The sequence below is a fragment of the Leptidea sinapis genome, chromosome 8 (genome assembly GCF_905404315.1).
Source record: "Leptidea sinapis chromosome 8, ilLepSina1.1, whole genome shotgun sequence".
NCBI classification, from domain to species: Eukaryota; Metazoa; Arthropoda; class Insecta; order Lepidoptera; family Pieridae; genus Leptidea; species Leptidea sinapis.
The window spans coordinates 11,637,645-11,650,025 of NC_066272.1; the positions used below are offsets into that span (position 1 = coordinate 11,637,645).

Below are 12,381 nucleotides of genomic sequence, written 5' to 3' on the forward strand. Positions count from 1 at the left end.
ACAAACTTAGCGGACTTTTATTTTCATCGATAAAATATGTTTACAACGTAATATTGTACAATTAAACTTATAATTTTATAGCCTGAGGTCGGTCGCTCCATTCCCAATCTGTATCATTAAGAAAGTCATTTATGTTATAGTAACCTTTACCACACAAACGTTTTATAACAATTCTTTTGAATAACGTAATACTTTTTGAACATCTTCTGGGACCTTGTTGTACAAGCATATACATCGCCCCACAAAAGACTTACTAACTCGACTCAGTCGAGTAGTAGGCATTATAAGTTTATGTCTGTTCCTGGTATTAACATTATGGTTATGACAGTTTCTAGCACATTCACTTATGTGTCTATGAACATACATTATTACATTAGGTAAAAAATAGGCAGCCCTAGTACAAACCCACACATAGCAATCATTACCTAATATAAGTTTGTAAGCTCCTCCACACACGATTATCGCAATAGCAACAAGCTTCGCCGCCGTAAAGATGTTCTGTACATTCGTGGCTAGGTTCACGCTGTAGCAGTTCACGGCCAATATCATCACTGCAACAATAAATTTATACATCATTTAATACGAAATGTGAAACCTTATAACAGTCTAGACAGACTTGTGACAGCTGTGAAAATGTCAAAAAAAAATAGAATTTGACATATAACCTCTATTTAGAGCAAAGCACGCAAATCGCGAGAGTAAGAACCAGCCTAGCGAAACTCTCTAACGGCACTTTTCAATAACCTATCTGTCCTTAGTTTAACTTACTATAGGTAGAAAAATCTATCCTTTTACGCTTACTTACAATCCAATAACCTATCGACATAAATTTTTTAGGCATTTGACTGTAACTATATTGGACATAACTATGGACAGATAAGATCTTGTCATTATACGGTGATAGCAATGTATTCGTAACTAGAAATACGATATTGAAAACAGCCCTAAGAAAAAATAGTTTCACTCGGTTGTATGAAACGTGCAGTCATTGATACATTGACAGATGACGGCTATAATCTTGTAAAAAACGGAGATAGCTGAAATCTACTACGTTTTTGAGCAACTGTTCCTTTTCAATCTTAGCCAGAATATACTTCGTTGCCAATCGCCATACTCTAATTACTACTATTTCAAACTTATGTCTAATCACTGCACGTTTCATACTAAACTATAAATTTAATTTTTACTTAGGCAGTTCCGCCTCTTATTACGTAGTATTTACATCCTCTTTGGTAAGAATAAAGAAGTAGCTTGTCACGCACACTAAAGTAATAAGCCTTGCCCGTTTTCATCATCCAAATGATTTACGTTTTCTTTAGTGTTAATTCCGCCAATATTTGTGCAGTCTCGTGCCAGATTTTGGCGAGTCAACACGTCCTGTGGATGCTTCATGTAGAGGCGAAACACGTGTCGAATTGTTTAAAGACAAATATTGGCGGAATTAACACTAAAGAAAACTCAAATAATTTGCATAAATATGGATTTCCGCAAATAACGCCTACTTAAATAAATTTTCCGTTTTCATCAGTTTTCCAGCAACAAGAGACTATCTAGACGTATAAATTATCTAAGTGTGTATACGACCATACAATCTTTAATCAAAATCCAAAGGTTGACCAAGCAAAATTATTGATGAAAAATATTTTTGAGTAACAAATTCATTTTTCAAAAGTGCCTCTGACAAATTCAATTATTTGAAAATCGACGTCATGTTCAATGCGAAAGTGAAGTCATAAATTACTAATCCAAGGTTCTTTAAGTCAATCTTTCGCCCATAACGGTGTGGTGAATTAGGAATTACAAGCAACATTGATAAGTTTTTCCAGTCCTTTCTTTAATTATTATTATTATTATACTGAAACCTTCTCCGAAACATACTGCATCATATTTTATAAGTATTCCGGTTGTTTCAATAGGTTTTGCAGTAAGTTTAGTAACCGAAAGAAAAACCGGCACTCCATTAATTTATAAATTATGGGATCCAGATTTTTTTTTATAAAAATATAAATTAACTATTCAATTCATCTGTGATTTAGCTTTAATTTTTTTATAATAAAAAAAAACTGATATTAAACTGTTTAAATTGCAGGAGTTAATCATCAGTATATTCAGGATAAATTATTAGTCTCACATCGTAATTTAAACATTATATTCGAACACTCACATTCACTCACACCACTCACATTCACTCACACTACTCACATTCACTCACATTCACTCACACCACACAACCTACTCACCGTTTCAGTTACTCAATATGGATACGATTTCTTCTTTGCTTTCTATTTGATTTTTTCTTGTAAGTTTTTCTAGTATATATCGTTTTTATCTTAAACTACTTTGTCACATACTTATTGTACTGTTAATAGTATTCCTTTTAATTGGCGTATCTATTCTGTATAATTTTTAATATGCTCTTTTCATTTTGTTAGCTGTAAGGAATCATAAATAAATAATAATAATAATATTGTTGTAAGTATATTAAATTAGTCTTATGAATGAGAAATAAATAATTAACCATTCTATAACAGTCTGCAATATTAGCTCGTGATATCCGCTTACAAACGTCACCTACGTTCTCAATTGTCGTATCATATTTGTATAGCATACAGTCGGATCAGCAATCCACTCAATTAGTACAATGGTAACATGATTCACGACGCGTTCTACTTATACCCAACTAGTATTCTAATCATTTCAGTACCTACAGTACCTACCTGACCAGTTCCCACTGGTTCCTTTGCACAGGGTACCACAACGGCGACTATTTCTGCCGTAAAGCAGTAATGTGTAAGCATTCTTGTGTTTCGATCTGAAGGGCGCCGTAGCTAGTGAAATTACTGAGCAAATGATACTTAACAACTTATGTCTCAAGGTGACGAACGCAGTTGTTGTGCCGCTCAGAATTTTTGGGTCTTTCAAGAATCCTGAGCGGCACTGCATTGTAAGAGGGCGTATCAATTACCATCAAATGAACGTCCTGCTCGTCTCGTCCCTTATTTTCATAAAAAAACCTAATTGTGTGGTCTCTTAAATGACCACCTATGTATTTTGTCATGTCATAGAAATCTGAATGTGATGGTAATAGAGATTTTATGTGCTAACTCATACATACATACAATACACATACGTTAAGGACGCGTATTGCAACGCTCCGGATATTTAGTTGCTAGAGTATTTACCGATAGCTATGACCGCCACAAGTTTGACGAGAGCGTAAGGGGGTTCACACTCGGACACAAACGGCTCCACAGCATACTTCGCGAAGCTGAGACAGATGATCGCCATTTGAGATGGTTTCAGCACCAATGTCGACACCTGTCAACAAACATTGTTTACTAAAATATAGTGTTTTTAAAAAATGCTTATAAATATATTTGTAATGTTCGGCAAAATTACAAATTACTTTTACAAGATTTCAGATAATGTTTAAACAAATGTATTACGAAATTGTAAAAACACGTTTGAGTGGTAAAGGTTACTATAACATAAATGACTTTCTTAATGATACCACAGATTGGGAATTGACCGCTCACAGGCTATTAAATAATAAATTTTATTATACGATTTTACATTATCAGCATAATATTATTATATAAAAAAGAAGCCCGCTGAGTTTTTAACAAAAAATAATTTAAAATTTGGAATAAATGAAGTATTAACAACTATATTATGCTTGAAAGAAAGAATCATTGTTGGAAAAAAACTTATACTATTGTTTTTTAACAATTACATATTTTTTCCAATCTTAAATGACGACCTACATTAAAGCTTAAATATTATAATGACTTTTAGAACAGAAACGAAATCTAAATTGTCTTGACGCGTAGTGATACCTAAGACATGTTTAGTGATTTTATTAGTATTCTGTCAGAACATGGTGACAACACATTCTAAGCGTTGCAGAGATACAACTAATAGTTATGTATTTACCCAGGAGAAGAGGAATGCTGGTGGACCTCCGAACGCGTCCATGAAGTAAGCATATTCCGCACCCGACGATGTGTTCATCGTTCCCAACTCCGCATAAGCCAGCGCCCCTGGGAATTAATAAATCGATACAATATAAAAGCTAAAGAATGTTTGGTTGATTTGAGTGGTTTGCGAGCGCTGGTGTCGAGTACGGGCATTGTTTTATGGCGCCGCTTCACAATCGGCGATTAAAGGCGATTACACGCGAGCACGATCGTGTGGATGGCTTATTCGCTTCTAGTCGCCGATTATTGTCTGTAATCGTCATAGCGATCGGTGACTTGTTTTTCGGCCAAGCACCAAAGGAACTTCGCGTGTAGCTGCGTGCGCGTGCCTACACGCTCAACGTTCATTCATTCACTGAGTGAATTGTAGGACATTGTACAGTGAGCGTATCCGTACGTATTTCGCGTGGTCGTCGCGGCTTTTTGTTTTCCTTTTATTTACATAGCCCGGGTACGATACAATAATTACTGGGTGGTTAAATGATTGTATACTGAAATTAAATGAATGGTAATATCAGGTAAACTCCACGTCCATCTTGAAGGACTACCTATCAATAAATGATCACGGACGATCGTGTGGATGCTTACACGATGATCAACGATTTACTTATTTTCGACGATCATCGCCGATAGTGGACAGGAGGTTTTACATTTCGCGATGAACGCTCAACGGCTCAAGTAACCTGGTCTTGACCCCCCCTCCCACCGCGCGCTCCGCCAGTGAGATCCCATTTTTCACTTCTGCGGAGACGGGGCCGCGCGCATGATTTCGTACAGAGTACGTTTCCAACTTCCGAACATCAAAATTATACTTACAGTATCTTTGAAATTAATATTTTAAAAGGAGTAGAAACACTACATTCAAGTAGTATAGAGGCTTTTCGTTACTTTGCTGACTGTAAAGTCAATTAAATATCAGTTGAAATAAATAATGTTAATTTAACTTTACTATAACTACACTGTCGTTGGGCAACTGGTTAATTGTAGAGACGTACCGTCAATGGCATTCTATACGTGTAGACACGTCAATAAAAACACAGCGGAAATATGGAACATGTGACTATGGACACCATAATAAGCGGCGGCTGCTATATCTATATATTGCCGCATTTACTCCAGTTGTTTAAAATGTAATTTTTTTATGGAAAAGGAGGACAAACGAGCAGGTCACCTGCTGTTAAGTGATCACCGCCGCCCAGATTCTCTTGCAACACTAAGGGAATCACAGGAGCGTTGCCGGCCTTTAAGGAGAGTGTGGGCGCTTTTTTCGAAGGTACCCCTGTCGTATCTTCCCGGACACACCGCACAAGGAAGTTCATTCCTCAGCTTTGTAGTACGTTGAAGAAAGCTCCTTGAAAACCGCACTGTGGAGGACCGGTACACATCCAGATGGTGGGGATGATGTCATAACTTGTGGCGTGTCGTGCGAAGGTGGAATTCGGCGGTAGGAATCTGGCACACAATGAAGTGTTTAAGTTTTTTTTAAGTTTTTGGACAATAAGCAGCAATGTAAATATTTATTTAGTTTAGATTCGATTCGAAGGGTGACAGTTGACAGACGACTAAAGAGAAAAGTGTGCTTACATCGTCTTTAAGCACACTCTTGCCATTCCGCTATAGTACTGTGAATGATATGTCCTTCTACATATATAGAACGTTATTAGGTACGTACCGTACATAATTTACAGTTGAGAGAAAGGTGTGAACATGATACAGTAAGCATTACCTAGTAAGGATAGCAGACCACACGCCATCCATACGATGAAGCTGATCCCCACCGACCCAGTGCGCTCCAGAAGCCCCGAGGGCGAGACGAAAATTCCTGATCCTACAAAAAAAAATAATATTAATAGAACACACAATTCATATTATTATTTCGTTTTATAAAATATATTATGTATTCTCAACCAGAAAGTTATGATTAAATTGCAAAAGAGTCAGTAAATAAATTCACTGTAATTCTTCTGTACCTAAGTGTGTTTTTTTCTTAACCCTTCCTAAACGGCTGGACCATGTATGCAGCATATAGGTATGTCAATGGGTTTTTGTTTGGATTGAAAACAAAATTGTACCCGGTACGGCTCTCCGGGCAGGCCTAGTGTAGGTATATACAACAGTTATCCCGCAAGGAATTACCGCTTTTAATACCTTCTTAGATAAGAAGTCTACATAGATTTCTATGGATTTAATATAGCACGATCTGGTCAAGATCGCCGGAATATGATGGATGAGGGCAGCGCAGGACCGATCGTCGTTTGTCCAGCAGCATAGCACAAGTAATTATAGGGCTCGTGTGTTTCTCGGTGAGCCAAAGTAGTGCGCATGAGTTGTAGAGTCGTAAATTTGCAATCCTACGCGCGACGAACTCTGGGTGCGAAATGAAACATATGTCACACAGTGCAAAGAGATTTTTTTGCTTTAGCTGACACCGCTGAAGCCTGCTGGGGTAATAAGTCATAATGTTTTATGTTATTCCTTGATTAAGTCTATCGATTTACAAGCAATTTTTGCTGTGCTTAGTGAAACTAATCTACGTGTTTATGCAATTGGATCATTGTGGTGTCACATTTACACTTTGATCACATCATCAATTTTATTATGTTGTACATGATTACATTGTTGTATCAGCATACCTATTTTGATTGTTATACGAACATAATTTTGTGCAGTGTTTTAGTTTTATCTATACTTAAATTATAAAGAGGTAAAGATTGAGGTTCTCTGAATCTCGTTCATATAATGACTTAGCAAATATCAATAACTGTATAGATATTTTTTCTAATAGTCTGTGTAGTTTTCGACGCCTAGTTTTAGACACTCTGCGCCTGTTAGAGCCTTAGCTTATCTTTACGTGCTTCATATTTATGTTTTTTGAAATGTGTATCAGTTTCGCTTTATTGTATGTTATACTTATAATATGTAGGATATAATTTTAGTTTGTGTGTTTTAAATTTATGTTTATTTTATCTTAGTTAACAAGTTACATGCATTTTCCTAAGTCGTGATAGTAACATAAATTTATTTATTGTTTTATATAACTCTACATTTACTTTAAGTTAAATATCACGTGTTACTATCATAAGTGTTTCCATTTAATTGACGTATATGTTAATAATGATTTACTTATACTAGCGTTATTTTGTAATTATTAATACATGTATGTTGTATGGGAACCAATAAATAAATAAATTAATTAACGAGATTCCGCAATAAGACGTATAGTTCCAAAAATGTAGATGACACATCTGTTTTTTTATAGAAGAAAGGTGTCCCCCTTTACCACCTGATGTCAAGGTAAGTGATCACCGCCGCCCAAATTCACCTGCAACACCAGAGGAATCACAAGAGATTTGCCGGTCTTTTAGAAAGGTGTAAGGGCATTTTTTTAAGGTACTCATGACGTATCATCCCGGAAACATCGCATCGCACAAGGAACCGCTAATTCCATAGTTTGGTTGTACGTTGTTAAAGATTCCTGAATACCGCACTGTGGAGTGAAGTTATCAAGTCGTTCAGAGAGAAATGAATTTACGCTTATACTAGCAACCGGTTGCAAATTGTTCGTGCTGATACTTTGGTGCGCCAGACCAGAGAATACTCAGGCTGGACCTGCGCTTTGTAGAGCGCTGGAATGTGGGCAGGCTTGAAGTATTGCCGTAGGTACTCTATTTATGACGCCCAGCTTCTTCGAACTCAATACGGCTTTGATTTCCAGATGTATGTTCAAATTCAAATATTTTTATTCAAAATAGGATTCAAAATCACTTATTGAACGTCAAAAACTACCACCCATTCAAAATAGACTGCCTCAGACGTGAGAAGAACGGGCGCAAGAAACTCAGCTGTTTTTTAAATAAAAACATGGACTTCAATGTAATATCGAACAATAAACTATTATAATTAAAGAACCTGGGGGTGTTCGCTTCATTTGCAGTCTGTGGTATCATTAAGAAAATTATTTATGTTATAGTAACCTTTCCCACACAAACGTTTTTCAACAATTCTTTTAAATTTCGTAACACATTGGTTTTGTACATTTTCTGGGATCATATTGTAGAAGCATATACATCGCCCAATAAAAGACTTACTAACTCTACTTAACCGAGTAGTAGGCAAAGCAAGTTTATGTTTCTTCCTCGTGTTAACATTATGATTTTCACAGTTTCTAGCAAATTCCTCAATGTGCTTAAGAACATATAGGACATTATCAAGAACATATTGAGAAGCAACAGTCAAAATATTAATTTCTTTAAATTTTTCTCGTAATGATTCTTTAGGACCCAGGTTATAAATAGCGCGAATAGCCCTTTTCTACACCACAAAGATGGTATTAATATCGGCCGCACTGCCCCATAACAATATACCATAGGACATAATACTATGAAAATAACTAAAGTATATCTACTACTTTTAATGTAGAATTGCACTCGAGATGAGAGTTGTCGAAGAGAGGTGATATGACAAATGGGTTATTTTTCTGGTGATATAATATGCTCTATATTTGAGTGTTCTGGGTTCATTACACTTCTACTCTACGACCTGCTCAAGGGAGGACTCTGTAGGAGATACGAGTTTCTTCCCGCACTGGTCGACTTCCCTGTCTCCTTAAGGTTTTGTGATATTTAAGTTTTTCTAAGTGCTAGATTACATTAAACATGTTAAGAAATTGTAGGTGCAGACAAGAATGATAATGGAGTGCTACTCACCGATCATGGTGCCGACAATTAGAGCCACCCCACTGAAGAGTCCCACCCGTCTCTTGAGGTGAACAGGGTCGTCCGTAGCTGCGCCCGGCCCCTCCAACTATAACACAGTGTTAGAGTTTTCATGCAATAATATAATGAATGTTCATATCTATGATAATTTAATATACATCCTTAAAATTCGTACCCCTTATGCTTCAATGCTGTTTTTCATAGTCAAAACACAGAGGAATGGAACTGTTGCTGCTGCTTCTAAGTAAGTCCTATGAATATCATAATAACTATAAGGATTACAGGATAATGACTGACTTAACAGACGTTGTTCTGTTCATAATAAAAATAAAACTCTTGTGAGAGGAATTTCCTAAAATCCGTTTTTACCGGACCTCTACTCGGCGAAAGGAATATTGCTACTGAATTTCAAGTCTGTACGCCTTATGGTTCCAGAGATATCGTGATGAGTCACTATATAGGTAGAAAACTCTTATATATATCTTAATATATATCAATCTCGTGTCACAATGTTTGTCCTCAATGGACTCCTAAACTAATGAACGAATTTTAATGGGGATTACTTCATGGAGTGCAGTTTGGTCCAACTTGAGAGATAGGATAGTTTTTATTTCCATTTGGGACCAATAATTATTTTTATTTTCAATATTTGTTCTGTATGGACATATTTTCTATGAGAGAATTTACTGACGCACGGTTTGACAGTTTCGCTGTGAAACAATTTCATTATAACAACAGGGAGCATTTTTTACGAAATAACTCTTGATGTTATATAGAAATAATATTGGCAAATTCCTATAAAACAGTTTTTTTTTTATTACCTGCAGAACAACGTCTGTAGGGGTCAGCTAGTATAGATATAAAATATATGTGACTTTTCATTCGGTGCATGGAGAAAATAGTTGTGTTGCAGACAAAGTTTATTAACAAGAGCTCAGAAAAACATAAGGCCGACGACGTCGCGGGTAAGAGCTAGTCTAAATATGTAAATTTAAATGATTTAGTGTCAAATAATGGCATATTACAATCTCAATTTTGAGGGCGGTTTCTCCATTGCCAAGGTATGAAGTATATCAAAAAATTCATTTTTGTTATAGTAATCATTACCAAATAATAAATAAACGTTTTTTCAACTCTTGAATTTCGGTACACATTAAATGTTTTGTACTTTTCTGAAATCATTTCAATGGACATATACATAACTCAATAATATATTTACTTACTCAACTTAACCGAGTAGTAGATAGGCAACAAAAGGTTTATGTTTGTATATAATAATCACAGTTCAATGTTAAATTCTTTTAAATTTTTCTCTTAATGATATTTTTCGCTTATAAATATCGGATGCATTGCTTTATAGCAATATATATAGAAAAATGTGACAGTTTAACCATAACGTCCAAAAGCGTTAATCATGAGAATTTTGATGGAATGTCTTGTGTGTCTCTATTAATTCCGGCGCCTAAACCCTTTGAACTAAAATACAAGTTAACTGCTGGCTTGCTGCAAAAAAAGGCCATAGATAAGCTGAAGGAATTCTTCTTAATCGTGCGTCCTTCGAAGTCGCGTGAACATGTCTTATAGATCTGGAAAGTCCACGGAAGGAATTTTGATATTTACGGCAGATCTTAATTTTAAAATTGATGGGGATTTTGGGTTTTAATCCAAAAAGGAGTGGAAAGTTTTATCTTAGCCTAATGGCTAAATGGCTAAGATAAAACTTTCCACCTAATGGAAGGTGAGACAAATAGGTTTTAGGAATTGTTGCCGTACAGCATTGCTTTTTAAAGTGGGGGGGCGCATTTCACTAGGGTGGCGCTTTCAACTTTATTATGAACTGCAACCTTAAGTATAAATTTCATCTTTCTTCTCAACTCGGACAACTTGTTCTTATTTTATTTTTTTATGGTGAAAGGAGGACAAACGAGCGTACGGGTCACCTGATGTTAGGTGATCACCACCACCAACATTCTCTTGCAACACCAGAGGAATCACAAGAACGTTACCAGCCTTTAAGGAAGGTGTACGCGGGTTTTTTTTGAAGGTACCCATGTCGTATCGTCCCGGAAACACCGCACAAGGAATTCCACAGCTTTGAAGTACGAGGAAGAAAGCTCCTTGTGGAGTGTTCAAAGCGGAGGACCGCCACACTTGGTGGGGATGATATCCTAATTTGTGGCGTGTCGTGCGAAGGTGGAATTCGGTGGCAGGAATCAGGTGTAACAGCTCTTTTAAGCACTCCCCGTGATAAATGCGGTAGAAGACATACAATGAAGCGACGTCTCTAAGCAACGCTAAGTGATCCAGCCGTTCGCAGAGCACTGGCACAGCACACATTTTTTTAACATGTTGTTCGCTACCTAAATACAAACAGAAGTACAGAAGGAGGAATGAACACGGTAATGTTAATGGTAACATAATAACACCATCATGGTATAGAGATGTGGTAAAAACAGGGAACACCTGCTGTAGAGGTATGGTGACGTCTACCTTGTCTCCTGGATTGAGGTCGCCATTGGTGAGCGCTCCCGACGAGCCGTCTTCGGCGTCGCTGCCGGCGGAACACCCGCGCCAGACCAATCCGCCTTCGCATGCGCCATCTACAACAGAGTACACACATATCAGATTTACCAGTGGGAGGCTCCTTTGCACAGGATGCCGGCTAGATTATGGGTACCACAACGGCGCCTTTTCTGCCGTGAAGCAATACTGTGTAAACATTATTCTGTTTCGGTCAGAAGGGCGCCGTAGCTAGTGAAATTACTGGGCAAATGAGAGTTAAGATCTTATTTCTCAAGGTAACGAGCGCAATTGTAGTGCGCTCAGAATTATTGGGTTTTTCAAGATCCTGAGCGGCACTGCATTGCAATGGGCAGGGTGTATCATTCACCATCAGATGAACGTCCTGCTCGTCTCGTCCTTTATTGTTTTTAAAAATATATGGGTTGTACTCCGGGAGTGTCGGTTTAACTTGAACATTAATTTTGTTTTTTTTTTTATATTTGAGAATGGTGAGGGAATAATTTCGCACGAATTGCTTAATTTATCAGTATAAAAGTAGTAGTATTTATTCGGTTAAATACAATATTCATTTATTGGCGCTATCGTTCACAAAAATGGCAATTTATATTACATTAACCCTTTCAGACCTGGCGTGCACAATTGAGGACATTATATATTTTTAGAACTATCCTATTAAAATTAAATTTTATATAGGTAAAACCTACTGTTATCGCTTATGGACATTACAAGCTATTAAAATCTATACTAATATCGCCATCTCTCGCCACGTGTTTGCAGAATTTTGTCAGTTTGGCCCAGTAGTTCGACGAATTTTGAAGGGTGTAGGTAAGCGATTTCTTTTATTTTGATATCTTGAGTTATTACGTTAGTTACGCCTTGAAATAAATGTACAGTGATAATTTATATTGTATAAATACAGAAAAACGTGAAGAATCTGCCAATATTTAGATATTTGTCCAATAAAACATGATAATTCGTTATGTCCCCAAAAAAGGACAAGCGGTTTTAACTACATATTTTACTATGACATTTATAGGCTTCAGCGTTGTATACATTTTAGATTCTATAACGCATATTAGTAAGTTGTAGTAATTAATTTTAGGATATAATTATAATTTAAACATTCTCCCATATTCTATTCTCTTTCAGATGATAATTACTCTTTG

The 12,381-nt window shown here is 36.5% G+C and overlaps 1 protein-coding gene across 2 annotated transcripts in view; it reads right to left on the reverse strand.

The window, feature by feature from the left end:
• Positions 1–12,381, reverse strand: part of LOC126965686 (b(0,+)-type amino acid transporter 1) — a 57,680-nt gene that overhangs the window by 11,982 nt on the left and 33,317 nt on the right. For both annotated transcript variants that reach the window (XM_050809417.1, XM_050809415.1), the window contains exons 2-7: positions 11,183–11,292; positions 8,684–8,780; positions 5,704–5,805; positions 3,934–4,040; positions 3,183–3,318; positions 426–551 (exon numbers count right to left, since the gene is read on the reverse strand). In XM_050809417.1, the coding sequence (XP_050665374.1) occupies positions 426–551; positions 3,183–3,318; positions 3,934–4,040; positions 5,704–5,805; positions 8,684–8,780; positions 11,183–11,292 (678 nt within the window). The remainder of the gene's footprint in view (positions 1–425; positions 552–3,182; positions 3,319–3,933; positions 4,041–5,703; positions 5,806–8,683; positions 8,781–11,182; positions 11,293–12,381) is intronic.